General features: G+C 40.1%; 1 protein-coding gene across 1 annotated transcript; it reads right to left on the bottom strand.

Moving 5' to 3' along the window:
* Nucleotides 1–777: 777 nt before the first annotated feature.
* CD180 (CD180 molecule) lies at nucleotides 778–20,863 on the bottom strand. Its single transcript, XM_037801513.1, has 3 exons — nucleotides 20,709–20,863; nucleotides 10,042–10,208; nucleotides 778–5,485 (listed from the first exon to the last, which is right to left on the bottom strand). Exons 1-3 carry the CDS (start codon nucleotides 20,799–20,801, stop codon nucleotides 3,760–3,762), a joined length of 1,986 nt encoding a protein of 661 aa, XP_037657441.1. The 5' UTR covers nucleotides 20,802–20,863; the 3' UTR covers nucleotides 778–3,759.
* Nucleotides 20,864–21,089: the final 226 nt, after the last annotated feature.

Genomic DNA, 21,089 nt, shown 5'->3' on the forward strand with positions numbered 1-21,089 from the left:
GCTTAGGGGACATTCACTGAAGGATGGGCAGTAAGTTCACTGCTGAATCTTTCAGGAGCAATAATGGCTTTAAATGTTAGCTGAGAATTAGTTGTTTCTTTGGTTCAAGTACCAAAACATTTGGCAAATGATACCAAATGGTAAAGAGCCAGCATGGGGGAGGAATGGGTGGGCTAGGTGGGAAGGCAGGGAAGTTTTAGGAGCAGAATCGTGTTGACAGGCAGTGATGGCCCAAGAGACTAACAAGCTGCCTGCCCAGAAATTTTCACCCTTGGATTTGGGGTTCCTTGGCCCTTTTTAGCCAGTTCATTAGGAAAATTCCTCTCAAGGGATGTGGAGCAGTTCTCCAGCTCATTCAACTCATGTAGCCTAACACAAGCTTCTGCTGTTGGTTGATAAAATTAAGATTAGGGAAGGATTTTACATGAAAGTGTTTGACTGAGAGTCCAGGATTCACCCCGGTCTAACAGAATCCCAATATCTAGGGTGAGGCTCAAGAATCCATTTTATCAATTCCCCAGATGATTGTGGTGATAAACCTAAGCCCAGGTTAGGTTTCTGGGTGCCACATGGGTCTGGCCAACTCCTCAGTAGCCTTCAGCCAACTCCCATCATGTTAGACATGCAAACTCTTACAATAACAAGACAATGTTCCAACCCAACCCAGAGCTAACCACAACCTGTAACCACTAGCTAATTTTATCTTCAGCATTCAAGGAGGATGGAAACCAATGCCATCCACCTTTCTTGCATCCTATACTAAAACATTGGATCAAGAACATTAAAAAGTCATTTATTTCATACTTTTGTAAACTTGAAAACTACAAACAACACTTATTGGAGAATAGGACAAGTAGGAATGATACGACAGTTTCCTTTCTTGAAATTTTGCAGATAATGCCTGTGTTGGTTCTCTGCTGTGTTCAGTTATCGGTGATGGCTGTTGACACTGGGAAAGGTATAATTTGCTCCCTGATTGTAGAAGTTGCAGCTCACGCAGGGAGTCCACTGTGATGGAGGCCAGTCAGCTTTTATGGACTCCAATGCCATTTGCCTCAGTACACTTTGAGATGCAGGGTCAGCTCACTGAGCTACAACATGCAATAATAACACATTTTTATAGGACTAGCTTGTCAGAGCAGCAACAACATGCAATACATAAAACCAATAAACACACCATGTCTACAGATTCTATCCTAGTATCCACGATAAAGCAATAAAATTGACAGCAGCCATCAAAAAGCTCCCTTTCTGACTTTGTGCAGTGAATTTACTATTGCTTAAAACAGAGGAGCTGTCGCAAAGCCTTAGATCAGTGAGAAGTTATGGAGTAGCAAGTCGTATTGCAAGGAAGGAGGAGCATGACTGATAAATGAAAGCAAGATGGGCAATTCAGTTTTGCTAAGGCTTGGGATCCTGTAGACTTTAGTGTCATGCAATTCGCATCAGAAATTTTCTACAGAATGTTTTTGCTTTTTCAAATTACACATCTAATATTATGGAAGGCTGTGTGACCATGGGTGATAGATCAGCAATTACTATTTCCCAAATCGCCTTAAACCCTTAAGGCAGGAAAGAGCTTAAATTTGACAGAGCACAGAGAGAACTCAGTGGGTTGGTGCTGAGACTGGATTCTTAGAGCATGGACCTTCCACACTCTGAGATGGGGAGAAGCTGGAGGAATAAAAATTATCATTACACATAGGGAAAGATTTTACATAGAATCATTTGTCTGAGAATCCTGGGCCAAACCCAGTTCAACAGAATCCTAATATCTAGGGGTGGGGCCTAGGAATCCATTTTGCAAAGATTTTCCTTGGCAATTTCTGGTGATAAGCAAGTGCTTGCGATGCCCAGGAGGCTGAGGGGAGGTAGGGATGGGCATGGGGCAGAATTGGGAGCTGGTAAGGGCTCAGGAATTAGACTGCAGGCAAAACGTCAGCAATTATTAAACAAAAATATATTGAGCCCTTACTATGTACCAGACAAGCTCTGGGATATTGTTGAGTAAACAACACAAACAGGGACCCAGCTCCTATGCAGAGCACATTTGAGGGAGATGGAAAGAGATAGACAATATGTGAAAACAAGTGAACAAGCTCATTCCAAATATAGGTACGCATGTGAAGACAGTACAACAGGATGCTACGAGAGGGAATTGAACATGGCAAGGTGGTTGGTTTAGACTGGATATTCAGGGAAGGGTTCCCCTCTGAGGAGAAAATATTAGTGCTGAGGTTTCAGGGATATCAAGGAATATATGGGAGTTGGCAGCATCTTCCAGGCAAAGTAAACAGCAAGTGCTAAGGCCTAGAGATTTCTGAGACTTGAAAGAGCTTCATTTTGCTGCTATTCTCCTACCTGCTCTTTTTTTTTCCTGGGGTAAAGAGATAAAGTACAGTTGCCCCCAACTTTCAACTCTATTATTAAGTCCCACAATTATGCCTTCAACCTAAAAATTAATGAATTCTGAATGAATATTGAAGTTAATCAACTTTGATATACAATCAGAATTTTATAACTGTAAATTACCATCTGTAACCTCAAATTGGGTATAGGACATAACCAAGGTCTTATAAATGCAACACCTGAGTACAACAGCTCTCCCCTCCCTTGCCCTGCAATCCAGACTTTAATAGATCGAGCCTGCATGCATGAGTGTGACCCTTTGGGCCTTGGGAAGACCTAAGTCATAGCATTGACAGCTTCTCTGTCCTCTTTTTCCATCTGCATTCGATGGTCCTGTCCCCTGTCTGTCACTGATAACAATCTTTGCTGGCGCCCCCACCCTCAACAGAAACCACTTCTCACTAAGACAGCCTTATTGTGCTCCTGACAGCTAATGTGCAGTGATCTTTTCTTCTACGAGTTTTCATTGTAGATGTGCGATCTCAAATGGTCTCTGAGATAAATAGGATTTTGAGGGTCAGTCTGGGAACCAAACCACCGTTTATCTCACAATTCCTGTGGGAAAGAGGCTTCGAATGAGTAAAAGAGGCTTCGAATGAGTAAAAGACGACAGCCTAGGGAAGATCTGGAACCTAACAGCAAGATCAGCTTGGCAGAGGGGAGCCTCCCTAGCTCTAAAGTAAATGCAACAAATGTGGCAGAAATCCTAAACCTCTGGGAGGAAGAGGGGACCTTTTTTTTTTTTTTTTTGGTAGATATTTGCACCTCAGAGACATTATAGAGAACTAAGGATTAAAGGGATCAATGGAATCTATCTGATGGCAGGATTCATTCTTCAGTCTTTTCTTTTAAATTCATTGTTTTGCCTTTTTCACTTTAAATAAGCGTTGAGAGTTTGTCCTCAACTAAGTTTCCCAATGGCTACATTATGCAGAACTCAGACCAAAGTACGATGTCCACGCTGCGGGTGAGAGTGAACGGGAAAACTTCGGTATGGCCAAGTTCTGGGGGTACGCATCCTTTCAGGGATGGGGTGAGGGTGCTGGGAGGGAAGCTGGTGAATGGAGGGAGAGGGGACTCCTGGTTTTCCCTGTCACAGGTCCCCCCCCCCACTCCATCCCCCTTCTATGTGAGGAAATGCATCTGCAGCTCTCACAGCCACGTCTGACCCCCAGTTGCGTGCTGGGGACACTCATTAGCTCTGGGACTCACAGGGGTAAGATGCTCAAAAAAGTACAGTGAACCCTTGCCCAGCCCCAAGAGAAGTCTGGCCAGCCACAAACAGCAATTTCTTCACTTAGGGCAGCTTTGTTAAACACATTTATTCGCCTTCTCTGGAAATCTTCAGTACTAAATGTGTTGGTATTTCCACCTAAGAAGGAATTTACCTGCCCAAAAGAGCAAAAGGGCAAGCAAGAGGAAAAAGACAATGAAAAAGAAAATGCCCACGGCTGTTATCCTACAGGACAGCTTGACAGCAGACAGCTTAACTCCCCTTAAACGTGGGGGGTTTGCACACACGGTCTCCTCCAAGCTCTCGAATTTTTGCAAGTTTTCTTTGTACCATGTTAAGAAACGACTATTAGAACACGTGCATTCTAGGGGATTGTGACTTAAATTAATGGTGCTCTGCTGGGACAAGATGGCGAGGAGTTGGGGTGGAATGATGCTAATGCAGTTGGAGGCCAGATTGAGATAGAGTCCCTTTAGATGGCTAAGAGCACCAAGGCTACTGCCTGTCAGATTGTTGTGGCTTAAGTCTACATGAGTCATTTTTCCAAGGCCATGGAATGCTTGCTGGTCTATGGAGAGGAGGTTGCAAGAGGATAAAATCAGAGTCTCCAAGCTGCCCACTGTCTGAAGTAGGTTGGTCTTTGGGATGTTCCCTTGTTGAAAGTGATTCCCCTGTAAGTTCAGATGCCGGAGGTCCTGCAAGCCTGCTAGAAGATGTTGATTGCTCATATCAAGGAAGCAGTAAGAGAGATTGAGAACCTGCAGGAGACCGAGGCTTTGGAAAGGACTTTGCACATTAACGTGCAAGTGAGTAAATGCCAAATCCAGGAGTTGTAACTGAGGACATTCTTTGAACGCCTGACTCTGGAAACCCAGGGGCTCATTGTAGCTCAGGTTGAGATACTGCAAGTGATGTAGGCTTTTGAGCTGCAGATTGCAGCAGCTGGAAACCTCTATGTCACTGTGGCTTAAATCAAGTTCCTGAAGGTTTTCTAGTTTTTCCAAACAGCCAGCACCAAGGTCAAGCTTCTTCAGGTTGCCTTTGATGTAGAGGTGTGTAAGGGAGGGGAAATTGGCAGCATTGATTTGACACAACTCGTCAAACTTATTTGCATTGAGAACTAATTTCTTGAGTGAGTTCATGCCCTTAATCTCAGAGGGTAACTCTTCCAAGTGAGCAGCTGTCAGATCCAATTCTTGGAGTTGCGTGAAACATCGAAAAGTGGAGGAGGAGAAGTCAGAGAAATGGTGCTTCTGCAGGTTGATGCTCTCAACAGACATTTCACAAAGTCCCTGAAGCATGTCTGGACTAAGGTCTTGGTCATCAAGGTCCTCAAATGTGCCAAGCCAGAGAGACTGAATAGTAGAGTTTTGCAGACCTCTTAATATAATAGGCAAGTCAAAAGTCCCTCCAAAGTTCAAACTTTGGAAGACTTTTGAATGGAAAGCCCCAGGCTCAATAGCTTTAATGTTGTTGCCATTGAAGCTGAGGCTTAGGTTGGTGGCCTGCTTCAGAGAGTCCATGTCCTGTCCAGTGAGATGTTGTATCGCATTATTCTGAAAATCCACGACTTTCAGATTGTATGTTGGGAAGTCTTTGGGGAAGTTAATGGAGGAAATATGGTTGCTTCCAAGATGCAAGCTTTCTAAATGTTTCAGATTGTGCACTGGGATAAACTCGAGATTGGATATTCCTGTTTGGATTAAGAAGAGATGCTTCAGAGACTTGGGCCCGTTAAGTGATGTCTCTGCCATGAATATCAGTGGATTTCCTGTCAACACGATTGTGCTCAAATGATGATGGCTCTGAAAAGTGTCTTCATGTACCCAGTTAATCTGGCACCTTAAAAAGACAATAGTACTTAACGATAATGAATTTAGAAAAAGAAAAACAAATTCATCGCAATGATATATGCTACAAAACCACCTTTGGGTATAGTAAAAACTACACATTATTGCTCAAAATCAAACACAAACAACTTTCCTCAGTACTCACAGATGGCCTGTTGAATCATTAATGAATAGCCTCAGTTCTGAACACCTTGATATGGAATTATTTCCAGGTATCATTTACCCTCAGACTGAACTGTTACAGGTTTACGTTTGTAATCTAGGGAACAATTAATGGCTTGTTTGACAGTAAAACCAAACTATTATTTCCTACTTTAAGTAATACATAATATACCTTATATAATATCATATGTATCATATTGAATCTGTGCCATTATGAGAAAGTCACAACTTTTCTCAACCTCTGTTGTTTTATCTATGAAGTTTAGAAATAACAGCTACCTTGCAGGACTATTGTGAGTCAAACGATAAAATATACGTGAGAATGAGCTATAGCAATATGGAACACGAGGTTCAGTGAAACGCACTGGGTATGTCACACCTAAAAATATTGGAATATATAGGAATATATATATATACACATACACATTTAGCTCCCCTGGAGGCCAATAAGGGAATTCCTTAGAAATGCTTAGTGAAAAGGAAGCTCAAATCCGTGAGAGAAAGTGAAGCCTGGAACTAGCCTTTGTCCTGGGAGGATTGCCAATCCTTACTTGCCCAAGGCCTGTTTTTTTTAATTAGAGAAGTTGTAGGTTCACAGAAAAGTCATGCAGAAAAAAATAGAGCATTCCCCATATACCCTTCCTATTATTAACACCTTGGATTAATATGGTACATTTGTTACAAGTGAAGAAATAATATTATTACAATTGTACTATTAACCACACTCTGTAGTTTACATTAGGGTTTCCTGTTTGTGTTGTTCAGTCCTACACTGTTGTTGTCTGTTTAAATTTTTATTCTAGTAACACATATACAGCCTAAAATTTCCCCTTTTAACAGCATTCAAATATATAATTCAGCGCTGTTAATTGTGTTCACAATGTTGTACTCCCATCACCACAGATAGAAACTCTGCACTATTTAAACATCGACTCCTCATTATATTTTATGATCTCACTGATATGAAGTAATTAGAATAAGCAAATCCATAGAGTCAGAAACTAGAACATAGGTTACCAGGGACTGAGGAAGGGAGAAAGCCTGGGTTTTAATGAACCACAAGTACCAAGGGCAGGAGGCAAAGCCTGGGGCCTGGCTGAGCAGCATAAGGAGGTCCTATCAAACACCTGTACAGTGCTGAGACTTAATACTGTTTCCTTCAGTGGGTGAGCTTAAAGAAAACTCACAGAGAGAGCCCTCAAGGACTTGTGATTGTCATGACTTTGGCTCGGTGGAGCAATAACAACAACAAAATCTCCTCTGAGAACACCTACCTATACGCTTCCATTCATGCAGATGGCAGCCTGAATTTGTACTACCCCTGTGGACCTCCCAAAAGAAACCCAAGCTGAAAATTTAGTTTAAAGTGGACCTAGATAGTAGTGACTTCTGGCATCTGGCAGAAGCAAATATAAACCTATTCTGGAGTTATGTACTTTCTTGATTTTTTATGAGGTAAACTTTCAAATATACATAAAAATAGAGAGAACGGTCAATGAACATTCATATATCTATCACCCAAACAACAATTATCAAGATTTTGCTATATTTGTTTCCGTGCTTCATCCATCTCACCCCTCTCTTCTGAATTATTTTAAATCAAATCACAGACGTCATATTATTTCACTTCATACATATTTCAGTGTGTATAAAGGACTTGTTTTTCACAACTATAATGCCATTATTACACATAAAAATAATAGCAATTCAATGGTATTATCTAATTCCAGAAAAGCATTTTAAACAAAGAATTCCACAGATAAATTTCCAAAAAAAATGAGCTCTAAGTAAAAATTCACTGAACATATAAGGGAAACACATTAGCCAAAGTCAGTAGAAAAAAGAATTCTACAGAATCAGACTCACAGAGACAGCAGAAACCAGAATTATCTGATAGATCTGACATATATTATCAGAATATATGATAAGTGTGTTTATTATTCTTAAGTAAATAGGAGGAATCAAAAGCATGATGAAGTGTGATGAAAAATATCAAAACTGATCAGTCATATTTGTAAAACAAAATTACTAAAATATATTGAAATAAAGAAATTAATACTTGAAATTAGAAAGCCAACAGTTTCTAAAGTAGAATAGACACATCGGAAGAGCATATTGATGGGGTAGTAGAAGATACAAGGAAGTATCTAGAATATAGTCCAGCAAACCAGAAATGGAAAAGATGAAAGAAATATTAAGATATATAAAGGATAGATGAGAAGACCCAATGTTAATCTAACCAGAGATCCAGAACTTGATAAAAGAGTGAATGGGGAAATTTCAAGCAGACAATGGCTGGAATATCTTTGAATTTATGAAAAACAGAAACCTCCAATTCAAGAAGCTCAACAATTCACACATAGCTGCATCACTGTGAACTTGCAGAATGCCAAAGACAAAGAAGAGCCATTAAAAACACCCAGAGAGACCCCTACCTCACAACATAGACACAAAAAATTAACTCCAAATGGATGGATATAAGTGCTAAAACCATTCATCTCTTAGAAGAAAACTCAGGGGAGAAGCTTCAGGACTTTGAATTTAGTAATGATTACTTAGGTATGATACCCAAAGCATGAGCAACAAAATATAAAATAAACTAGACTTTAATCAAAATTAAAAACTTTTGCACATAGAAGTATTATCAAGAAAGTGAAAAGATAGCCTACAGAATGGGAGAAAGTAGTTCTCCCCGTTATTGCTGAATGGGTACATGGATTCTGTTTTTGGGTAATTAAGAAGGTTGGGTAATGGGTGTTGGTGATGGTGATGGTAGCACAATATTGTAAATGTAATTAATGGCACTGAATTTTACACTGAAAAATAGTTAAAATGGCAATATATATTGTTATGAAAATAAAAAATAAATTTTAAAAAATTGAGAGAGAAAGGACCCATGAAACTGATTGGACAGATAGATGACTGCTCAACATCCACAATGGAAGCCTACGGATGACAGCATCAAAGGACTGAGAAAAAACTGTCAATTTAGAATTCTATATCATACGATAGTATATTTCAAGAAGCAGAGTGAAATAAAGACATTTTCAGAAAAACAAAACTGAGAGAGTTTTCTGGTAACAGAATCTCTCTAAAGGAGTTTCTAAAAGATATACTTCAGGATGAATAATAATCATTTCAGAGAGGAAGGTCTGAAAAGCAAGATGGAAGAATGAGCAAAGAGAAATAGTGGATGTTGGTAAAGCTAAAAAAATAGTGACTGTTCAAAGAAACTTTTATAAAAAGTCTAATTGTGGTCAAATAAAAGACAGTGAGAGGAGTAAAGGAGGAGTAAAATAAAAATATGAATTCATATTTTTATCACTTTTGGAAATAACAGAAGAGGAAACTCTGAAATCCTTAAGCTAGAAAACCTATCCTGGTCCAACACACACTCCTTAAAAATACAGCGAATGGCATTTTAACCTAAAAATGAGAAACATAAAAGGAAAGGGAAGTAAACTTCCTTGGGGAATAATGGGTAGGTTACAGACTGAGCTTGGTCTCTACCTGAAAGAGTAAGGCTCTCTCAGTCAGTGTTTATAACCACCCATATTTGGATCTGGGCTGAGGAGGTGACCTAGAGTTGTTAGGTGGACTCTGGACTGGGAGACAGGAGAGCAGAATCCTAGTTTCCTCGCTCTGGGACCTTAAGCAAGTTCACAGAACCTCCTTGAACCTCCATTTCCTCGTCTGTGGACGATAATCCTCACTGTGACTACCTCACGGTGGTGGTTCTAAAGATGACACAGTCCTTTGGATGTGAACTTTCTCCCATTCTTCAGAAGCTTCAGTTGAAGGACCAGAGTGGAGGAAAGAGAACTGCTGCAAGGCGTGCAGCGCCCTTTCCCCCCTTCCACACCCACATGCATAAACTGCAATTCCCTTTTGTTTTCTTCCCATGTGTCCTGGTAATAGTTCTGCCTAGTGGTTTTCACACATTGAGCATTTAGAATGCTGAGGTCTGTAGGGTTCCCAAATTATAGGTTAAAAAGTTAGTGAAGAATGTGTGTTTGTATTTCTCTGTTAACTTTTTCTTAAAATGTTATCACTGATAATGTTCAACTATGCTCAAATGTAGTGAAATAGAGCATCTAATTTAGTATAAGATTTAGTTATTTTTATTTCTGTTTTCCATATTCCTGAGAACTTCTTAAACAGCCCTGTTGCTGCACCTAGTTGGAGAAGCATCCAGTTTCCTCTTCATTGATTGGTGCTCATTCAAATGATGTTTCACCTGCATGAAAACATTTTTGTGGAAAAGGATGAGCTCACAGAGTAAGTAGTTTGTCACCGTACCTCAGAAGAAGGTCCTGGAAACAATTTGGATGAAAGTTTTGTTATTACTTCAGTAAAAGACTCAGCATAAGGAACTCAGATACAAACCTGGTTAAATCCAAAAAGATAAGATTTATGAGTCTGCTGAAGGTTGTGTTTTGAATTGTAGGCAAGAAATTAAAACTGAATTCCAGAACTTCGGTTGTGTCTGGTAGAGTGTCGGGAATTTTGCTTAGACCTAAATTTTCACAGTTATATGTTTTGTTGGCTTCTTTCTGATGAGAGAAACAATATAAATTAGATTGAACATAATAATTTGATTGACTATCTGGCAAAATTACATATATGTTTTACCATTTGAGCAGCAATACCCCTTCTAGGAATCTTTATCAAATACATACTTATAAAAATGCAGAATGACCTATACACAAGGTTATTCATTATGATATATTTTATAATAGCAAAAGATTGGCAATAATCAGAATATCCATCAATATAGGACGAGTTGAACAGAATATGGAATGCTTTGCAGCTGAAAAAGGAATGAGGAGGATCTCTATATGCTAATATGGAGTGATAGCCAGTATATAATGTTAGGTAAAAAAGCAAGGTGCACAACTATATTTATTGTGTATATATTATATGTACATATAATATATGGTATATAGCATGCTACCTTTTGCCTAAGAATGTTATGCACGTATTTTCTTACAGTTTCAAAAAGGAAACCATAGAAGAAAAAGCAAAAATTAATAAAAATAGGTTGCCTTTAAGGGAAAAGAAGGAACTAAATCAAGGGCAGGTTCGGAAGCAAGACTTCTTTGAATGTACCTCGTTTTTATTTTGGACACATGTAAATGTTCTACCTAATAGAAAAGCAAAATTAAATAAAGCAATTCCTAAATTTCAAAAGCAAACTCAAATAAATGATTCTAACTATATATCAAGTTTGTGATATAAGCACAAATAAAATTTTTATTCCAACTGACCTTAGAACATAATATTTTGACTCTAGAACCTTAGTGTGATGTACTCTAGGAAAAATATTGCAAAAGCATTCTATTTCATTTAATGTTATTTTGAAACTATTATATGTATATTACAGACTGTGGTAGGTTGAATTATGTACCCTAACAAATTCATGTTCTTAATCTTATTCTATTACCCTTTGAAGGATAAATAAGACCTTTTGAACATGTTATTTTTAGTTAAGATGTGGTTAAGACCAGGGTAGATTCTTGGAGGCCTTATAAAGAGAAAACCATGGAGAAGAAGCAGAAGCCAGAAGTCAGTAGAAACTGGAAGAGCAGGAAGAAAGGAGAGGACATCACCGCTGACAGGAGGCAGAAATACAAGCCAAGGGACCGCAAGGATTGCCAGCAGCCAGCACCAGAACGCAACTGACCCTGGGAGAAAGCAAGGTAAGCCAATGCCTTCACTTGGACTTCTGGCCTCTGAAACCGTAACCAATAAATGCTTGTTGTTTAACCCAAACAAGTTTTTGGTATTTGTGATAATGGCTCAAGCAAACTAAGACACAGGCTAAACCAAACAAGTAACTATGTTAATGTTGATAGGAATCGAGATTTTCCGCATCAGAGAATAGAGATACAAGCGAGTAAAATCAGATATGTTAAAAAAAAATTCTATAATTTTGAGTTTGATTTGGAAATAATATAACCCCTGATTTTCAACTTATTTTTAAAAATACATACAGAAATTTCTTATATAATTCTATATATGTTTCTGAAAATCCTCTGATTCTATAAAACAATTCGCTAAAAATTACCCATCTTATGGAGAAGATAGTGGCAGACAACTCAAAATCAGTGGAACGTAGTAACCAGAGGACTAACAAGACCACAAATAATCCTAATAAAAACAGGAGCACAGTTAATCTTCAACAGGCATTTCACCTGTGTGATGATAAACAGATGATCTTTCAAGGCCTTAAACCTTGGGGCCTCAACATATAGATCCTGGGGGGCTTTCCTTTTGAATACATATCAATTTTATCAAAATTAAAACTTGGATCCATAACATAGACTTCATTAACTCTTTCCTTCCTTCCTTCCTTCCTTCCACACTGGGAAAATGACTTTACATCTTTTTCATTTGCACTTTCATTATCCCAGATAGTTTAGCATAGTGAAAAGTATAGCCATTATTGAAGTCATTAAAGCAATCACTGAAGGTAGGCATTTCTGTAGATTTTTACCTTTTATTTAAGATCTTCATATATTGTTAAGGTATTCTCTTCAATTTTCACAAATCTCACAACTGATCTCATTAACATGTTAGTAAATCACATATGAACCTATATGACTTCTGTATTATATTGACATTGTTTACCTATTGCATATGATCCATGCATTTTTAAAAAAAAATGCATTGTAGCCGAAGTACAGACTGTACTCTTAGCTCTGTTTCTTAAAACAGCCTAGAAGCAAAAACAGCCTAATAGTCATGAACAGCTCAAGGGACCAGGTTGTGGTCTCCAAACACCACTCTTCCCTAAAAGGAATTAGAGTTCCTTGAATGTCAAATTGCAAACCCGGAGGTGGAAATACACAAGATGTGCCAAGAAACCTGTGAAACGACAATGGCATAATATCAAAAGGACATAGGAACCAGTTTAAAGCTGCTCCCACAGGCCATAAACAAGATGATTTAAGCATCATAAACAACCAGTGAGTGGCTGTTTAAAATACATTGAATATATAAAAGGTCATGGTTCAACATGATACACACAGAGAGAGACATTCACACATAAAGGAAAGAGAGGGAGACAAAACAAAACTCATTGTTCATCACTAGAGGTGGCTAGGTCTTCAATCATTATTCATAAAAACTGATTATTGAGAATAATTTAAGCATTTTTTTCCCTTTCTGTTAGGAACTTTGTTCCAGGGTAACCACATAGCTGTAGTAAACGAATAAAAGTTCTTCTATACTGAAGATTTCTAGTTAATAAATATAGATGGCAAATTGGGAATTGGAAATCATCAAGAAATATCTGAGTCAGACAATAGTCATCAAGGGTTTGCAAACCATATGGTAAAAAGTTGGTGGGAATTTTATAGTGGGAGTATCAATTTGTCCTGTTGATCAGCCCTAGTATCACTGAAATGAGACAGTCAGACATTGCATACTTTCTGTTGTGATACAATATAAAGTACGTAGCACTAGCTATGGAGTATTCTTGACAAAACCTGATCCAGTCAAGTCTTTGGGTCTCACTTTCAGTCCACAAGTGACGGGGATTTAAGCTAAACAACAGCACAAGGTAGCAATCAGCCAAATCCAGAATGTGTGACATTCTATAGGACAACTGGCTTGTTTTTATCCATCTGTGAATGATATAGATAGAGTGATAGAGAGAGAAATAGACAGATGATAGATAAGAGGAGACTCCTCTTATTAAAAGAGACAAGGAGATATAAAACTACTACTAAAAGAGGTATAACCAACAAATACTGAGAGTTGTCCTTGTTTAGATTCTAATTCAAAGAAAGCAGTCTTAAGACATTTTATAGATTGTGAGGGAACTTTGAATAAGGACAGGATATTAGATGATATTAAGGAATTATGAATTTTGCTAAGAATGATAATGGCCTTGCAGTTATGTAAGGGAAATATAATTATTTTTTTGAGAAGGATATTGAAACATTTGGAGAAAAAAATGACATCATGTTTGGGATTTGCTTTAAAACACTCTGGCAAAAGAGGAGGGGGTGGATAGAATGAAACTAGTATGTCAAAGTGTTGATAGTTGTTGAATGTTGAGTGATAGTTACATGAAGGTTCTTTGTATTAACTACTTTTGAATATGTTTAGGAATTTTATTAATCAATGTTTTTAAAAACTATCAGTGTTACACAGACCTTACACCATGAGTTATTATAACCTTGAAGCATGAATTAAGTTTGGATTTCTGGATCTACAGATGCTGATACCCAACCCTAGGCATTTAGGCCCAACCCTGCACACATGTGTAGTGGACTTCTCCATCTTGTCTCCCAGGATAGCCAAGTATTCATAAGTCTGCCAATCACTGCTTATTAGATACACAGGTATTCAAATTATAAATCTTGGGCTAATCAGGTAAAAACAGAAAGGGATTGGTTGGAAACCTACAGAAATGTGGGATCACAATTTATCTAGATGGTGCTTTGGGATGAAGGGTAGTGGTGCATGTATGAAGGTCTGATGAGGTATGTTTTGCACAGGAGGCTCCTAGCAGAGAAAGAAATGATCCCCAGGAAATGTGCACCTGGAAAACAAGAAAATGGATGTTCTAGGACCATGGGCCATATCTCAAAGAGAAGGAACAATTCTGAGTACAGCAGTGTCTGTCACTCTTTGTCTTCTAATTTAGAGTACATGGTGGATTCATGCAGAGTGTAGTGGAAAAAGGAAGACTGCAATTGATGAATGGGTAAAATCTAAAATTCTTATGCTGAACTCTCCATGGGATGCTAGGAGTGTGAGGTGGCATCAGTGGATTCATGGCATATGAATAGGTGACTTTGGAAATGATGGTGGATTATGGTAGCATAAGATTTAATTGGGGCTTCATAGATGTAATGACACCCTGCCTCTGGACACTGGTGCTTGTCAGCAAACATCCCCACTGGAGCCAGATCAATAGAAGGGAGTGCTGGGCAAGACTGAATTACCAGGTCTTGGGAAATGTACAGCTGTCAGAAGAGCCTAGGATCTTTTTACTTGGCTTACTTCTGTGAGTCAGGTAGAATTTTTCTAACAGCAAGTGACTATTCCACTGTCAGTCATCCTGGGAAGAAATGTTGTTGAATAACCATAACCACAGTCAACTGTCTCAGGTGCTTTTGAACCTGCATCACGGGCAGGCTGATTTGAATGGTGATCCCCAAACAGGGAGTATGCTGGTTTGAATGTATTATGTCCCCCAAAATGCCATGTTCTTTGATGCAATCTTCTGGGGGCAGACATGTTAGTGTTGATTAGATTGAAATCCTTTGATGAGTGTTTCCACGGAGATGTGACTCAATCAACTGTGAGTGATTGATTGCTTGTGAGTGCTTGTGAGTGATTCCTTGATTGCTTGGACCATGGAAGTGTTACCCTGCACATTCAGGGTGGGTGTTAATTGGATCACTGGCATCGTATAAAGGAGTTCACAGACAGAAGGACCTGAGAGCAACTGCGAGTGACATTTTGAAGAGGAGCTGCAGCTAAGAGAGGACAAAATGCCCCAAGAGCAACATTTTGGAGAACGCCATTTTGAAATGCAACCTGGGAGCAAGTGGATGCCAGCCACGTGCCTTCCGAGCTAACAGAGGTTTTCCAGACACCAATGGCCATCCTTCAGTGGAGGTACCCTAGTGTTGATGCCTTACCTTGGATACCTATAGCCTTAAGACTGTAATTGTGTAACCAAATAAACCCCCTTTATAAAAGCCAATCCATTTCTGGTGTTTTGCAAAAGGGCAGTATTAGCAAACCAGAACAGGGAGTAAGGCCCACTTACCTCGTAAATGCTCTGTTTTCCCATATGTCCTTGAAATATCAGTATGCATGTATTTTCTAAGCAATCACTAATGGTTTCGATGTGGAGCAAGAAGCTATTGATGGAAGGGTAATATTTAGAACACTGCTGCCCATCTTGAATAATGGTTTATTGTAGGGTATGTTGTATGGGATAAATTTGACTTTTTTAGAAGCGGACTTAACATCATTTGATGACAAGTCTGCTTTTTTAAAATATTGCTTTTTTGGAGCTATTATCACATGTGCTGCTGGGAGTTTTAAGCATTTTATGGCACTTTTTTTTTGGTTTAATTTAAAGTTTTTGATGTACATAATGAGAATTTAGAAAATCTCTCTATTTTGTTCTTATCCCTCTTTTTCAATTTCCCTTCGTTTCTCCTTCCTTCTCTGACCTCCTGCTTTTTGCTTCTCTGCTCTTCTTCCCTTTCAGTAATTTGTGTTTCCTTTTCTGCTAGTGAAGTTTCTCTTGTTGGCTCCATGAGGTTTTACCCAAGCCTTCTAGCCCCCTTTTCCCTGACCACACAGTGGTCTGCCCAGGTCTGGGAAGGACATGCCCCACCACACTCCAGATTAGCAGCTTTCCTCATGCTGAGTTGCAAACAGACCTACTCAACTGGAAACAGAAGACTGCGCACATCCTCCTTCACTCTGAAGTATGATGTTTTAGACATGTCACCATTTTAATTGCTTTTTGCTTTACTCATTCCAATTTCTGCTTAGTGGTGCACTTTTTTCTTTTTCTTTCTTTCTTTTTTTGGTAGCAACAGTGAGCATGCTCATCTACAGGAAACCATCAGATTTCTTCTAGATTGTGGCAATAATAAAACTGCCACTGATGAAAATGCCTTATTTATATTTCCCTGTAATTAATTCTCCATTTTATAGACCCAGAATCCTCCAGGCCCTGCAGCAAATCTGCACAATGCCCTTGAAATGCACGCTTTGCATTTAAAACTTAGATTTAGCTGACTGATGGGGAAAAAACACATGTTGCCAAACACTTCCTTGGCACCCATGAATATGGAGGACCCGTGGAGAATATGGATGTGCAGCTGCTGCCCCCCATGGTTGCTAAGGATCGTATTAAGTTCGAGGAGACAATTTTCTTTTCTGGTTCCCATTGGTGTAACTGGTGTCACACTCACTTGGAGAAAAGGTGCTTTCTCAATTTGGCTCTATTCTAATCTGAGAGCAATAGGCTGTCCACTGGCAATTCCCTCCCCTCCTGAATATGTAAGTGTCTGTAACACCTCAATTATTCCATGCCTCAGCCTCTTGTGTGCTTTATTAAGCACCTTACTGCAGTAATGTGATTCAGAAAGCTGAGAATTGAGGAGGCGCTCTACTGAGCCTCCTAGGAAATGGAAAGGCGGGTCAATGAAATCCCTGAAAAAATGAGAACCAGTTGATAACACCACCAAGTAGTATCAAGAAGCCCACCTCGAGCTTGTGTCATAACATTAAATGATCTCCAGTTAGGTAGAAACTGAAATGAACTCTCTGCTCTTGACTCTTAAGAGAAACAGGCAAATGACAAGAAACATGGCTGGTAAGAAAATTTAAAAACCAAACACAGTTCAGAGAATGTCCTGGGCTCAACACACGTGTGACCCCCTTCCCTTCCACAATCACAACCCTGTACAACCAAAATTGTCATGGAGGATGATGATACCACATGATCTACAGTTATCTAGGAAGCATTAAATTGCCTTCAGTCTGTTGTATTATGTTAGGCAGGAAGGATATATACATACATATATAATAATATATATGCACACATATCTATACACACACATTTTCCTTCTCTTTTATTTGAGAGTAATTTGCAGATATTGTGACCCTTCACCCCTACATGTTTGCCTTATAACTCCTAAGAGCAAGGACTTAAGATTCTTAAGGATTCTCTTATGCAGTCATAGTGCCACTATCAAATTCAGAATATTTAGCATTGATATTAGGTTATTATCCAAAATACATTCTATATTCAATTTTTATGAATTGTCCCAATATTTTCCTTCATAGTGATTATTGTTTTTCCAGTCCAGGATCACACATTACGTTTAGCTGTCACGTCTCTTTAGTCTCCTTTAATCTGAGACAATGCCTCGGTTTTTCATTATCTTTCGTTACAGGGATTTCTTTGTTTTTTTTTTTTTTTTGAAGTGTTATGGACTCATATTTTGCCGAATGTCCCTCATATTGGGTTTGTGTGTTTCCTCATGATTTGATTCAGGCTACACATTTCTGTGTGGTGTGTCTTTCTCATTAAGAATTCATATCCAAACTTTTCGAGAGCAAGTTTTGGTAGCAGAGCACAGGGCTGGGGGAAAGCAGAGTGACCACAGAGAATGGAAGCACAGATTGCAGAAGAGGAATACTGGGACCCGAGGGCAAGGCCACTGCCATTTTGCCCAGGGCTGGGCCTGCTGCCAGGTCTATGAGTTTCGGTTGCTTTTCCAGACAGACACTCACCCCCCTATTGAAATCTTGTGTTTTCTCTGAGCTCTGCCTGGCCACTTCCTATAAACCCATCCTTCTGTCTTCAGAACTCAGTGCGTGGTCAATTTCCAAAGTCTCCTTCTCACTCCTCCTGGGTTTTGGCTGCTCCATAGCAACCGGGACCCTTCTTGATGTGAACTCTTCAAGACCGTATGATATTCACGACAACTGCCCTAAGGCCACCTCCATTCAAGTCAAGGGGCATTTACTCAGGCCCTGTGCACTGGAACCCGCGCCAACCAATTTGCCTCCATCTCCATCTCCAAGCTGCCGCTTTTTACAAGAGCAGGGAAGCCAGGGCTCCGGAGTGCTACATCTGGATTCACAATCCCTTTTCCCTCCAGGTATTCATTTGCATTTTTTCAATCAGGATCTTATTTTGCTTCTTTCAGTTGTATCTCTAACTCCTTGCCATCCCACTGTATTTTCTCTCCTTGCAAATGGTGAAATTATTTTCTAATTTAGAACATTTTGAATTTCACTAAAGTGCTGATTCCTACCTTTTTGGATGCCTCATCTGCACTTGGCACCCGCAGCAGCCTGCCCTCCCCCTTGCCTGGGGCACTGAACCCCAACCCTCCCTCATTAATCATTCTTTTATCTCCGAGATAGCAATCTGACAGAACCAAATCCCTGAGGAATAATTACTTTCCGAAAACAAAACAAAACACTCCCAAGAGGGCACATCCTGAAACTTTGTTGCCAATCTGACATCCTCTGGACAAAGGGCATTCTGATTGTATGCAATTCATTTCCTGTTTGTCTTAGAGTAATTCTTAGGTTCAAATCCCAGCTCTCAACCACCTTACAATTTGTGAGCTTTCCCGTATGTATGTTTTATTTCAATAAAAAGTTTATTTAACTCAAAGGAAAGCAAAGCAAAACAAAAACCTAGGTTTTATGACAGGGTCTGATAAACTGAAGATGGTCACATGGGCTTGTGGTTAATTATGCTTAAACTGGAGGGGAAGAAGAAAAGAGGAAAGGAAAGCAAAAGAAAGTGGTGGGCAAAGCTGGGGTAATTTGCACTAAAAAGGGGGCCAAACACTTAAACCAAAAATACATGGCTCTCCTTCCTACTGCTCCCACTTTCATCCCATTTGCATGCAGCCGAGACATTCCTTAATCAGGGACAAGGCCTCCTTCATCTTTGTATCTCCTGGCTCCCTTTCTAATATTTGCTGCACAGTAATTGCTCAATAAACAACCTTAGAATCCTGTTGCCAAGAACTCATCATATATGAGTTGTTGCCTTGAAGGGCTGGTTCACTTTCACCAGGCTCATCCAAAAAGGAAATCTCTCCCAGCAGCACAGGGCCCAGCCCTGAGAACCTGGGACCCTCAGCACCACTCCTGACACCTGAATAGCCCTGAAGTCCCCCAGAACAGGCAACAAAAGGACTAGTTTCTTCTCCCTGCCTCTTGCCCTTCCCTCTGCCAAAGCAGGAGCCATTTGCATAAATGAAATGGCAACTCTGGGACCTACTAGCCTCAGGGGGGAGCTGGACTGGTTGATTATTTCCACGGACTTCTCAAAATCTCCCAGCCAAGCTGGCCCTTCCTGAAGACTCCCCTGTGAGCTGCAGGAGGGCTGCACATGCTTTGTACTGGTGTAGGGATTTGAGAATTGAACTGGTAGGCTTAAGAGAAAGGCATTTAAAATAGCCTGCTTCTCAGAGAGCTGGAAATCGTCACTTGTGAGGGTAAGGCCATGAGGTAGGTGACATAGCTACTGCGTGAAATCGCCATTCCAACCTGAATAATGGGGAGATAGCCTTCCCTGGCTGATAAAAAACAAACAAACAACAACAACAATGACAAAAAACAACAAAAAACCCCCAAACTTCTCACTGTTCTTCTTCCCAGCCTTAATTTTCCCTGGACATTGGGCCTTCTCATGGCCTGAGTTCATCCTGATTTTATCCTAGTACAAGACTAACAAGGCTAGGCTCCTCTGTGCTTCTAGGCCTAATTGCAGACCTGGCCTCGAGTCTCACTCTTGTCTGGTCAATCCTTGACCTGTCTTTGAATTCTCCTGACCAAGGCTCCTGGGCCCTGCCTCAGTGTCATTCTCCATCGTGCTGCCTTCTCAGAAGGGGCTACTTGAGGTTGAGAAACTATAGAATACAGCAAGAAACTGAGGCCCTTCTCCATTCTCACCACCCCCTCCAAGAACATCTCATAGGTTGACAAATATTGTTATGGTCCAAAGCAGAAGATGCAGTTTAGCTCTTTTCTCAGATTTTATTCCCGTGGATTAGTAAAACAGATGGAGGGTTGTCCAACTCGAGGAGAAAGTCAACTCATTCAGAGTAATCTTTTAAACACACTAAACCTGGTACAAGTATTGCTTTACTAAACGCCACCCTGAGAACCAGGAAACCAAAGAACTATTCATTCGTGGTAGAGGCCATGTGTGAAAATGTGCAAACAGCTCCACCTCAGGCAGGTTTGTGGGGTCTGCCCTTTTCATGGGCACCCTGTTGGTATCTTATATCCCAAATGGGATTGTTTGGGGGGCAGTTGTTTGCAGAAGAGGAAGACTCTTACTTCTTCCTACTGAGATTCTATCAGACCAGCCCCTGGCTGAACACTTTGGCTCACTTCTCATAAAAAGAAAGACTTCTACACCCATTCTTCTTTGAAACACAGTGAGTGTTAGGATGCCAAGGCTCAGATGGGGCTGCACGTTTAATCGAAATTGCCAGACAGTTTAATCGGATAAAGACAGAGGCTGGACTCACCTCAGTGCACATCTGATCTGAGGAGGTGACGGCATTGCAGCCCGCAGAAAACAGCACAGCCAAAAGGAAGCAGCTGACGTTGGGAGCCATCATGGGACCAGTACAACCCCAGCTTGGTCAAATCATGATGTGATGGCTCCAGCAACTCGGCAGCCAGAGAGGCGCTCAGAAGGGTGATTTCAGAATAGAAATGCTATTGGCTGTTCAGCATTCAGAGGCTCCACGCTGCAGAAAAAGGGAAGTCCCTTTTGCATACACTCATTCTGGCCAAAAATAACTAAGGACCCAGACTCAGAATAGCCCAATTAATTTCCTGGCAAACATGAATCTGTTGTAAGAGGACTGCTCACATGGCCTGTCAGTGTGATGGTTCCTATGGAT

This window comes from Choloepus didactylus, chromosome 13 (assembly GCF_015220235.1).
Source record: "Choloepus didactylus isolate mChoDid1 chromosome 13, mChoDid1.pri, whole genome shotgun sequence".
Taxonomy (NCBI): domain Eukaryota; kingdom Metazoa; phylum Chordata; class Mammalia; order Pilosa; family Megalonychidae; genus Choloepus; species Choloepus didactylus.

What these genes read in the sequence shown, in the direction of transcription:
- CD180 (XM_037801513.1), bottom strand. Translation starts at nt 20,801, where the DNA reads ATGATGGCTCCCAACGTCAGCTGCTTCCTTTTGGCTGTGCTGTTTTCT. An exon ending in CAGATCAGATGTGCACTGAG is followed by an intron (nt 10,209 to 20,708) that starts GTGAGTCCAGCC and finishes TTCTCTCATCAG; the next exon opens with AAAGAAGCCAACAAAACATA. An exon ending in ATCTTTTTGGATTTAACCAG is followed by an intron (nt 5,486 to 10,041) that starts GTTTGTATCTGA and finishes TGTCTTTTTAAG; the next exon opens with GTGCCAGATTAACTGGGTAC.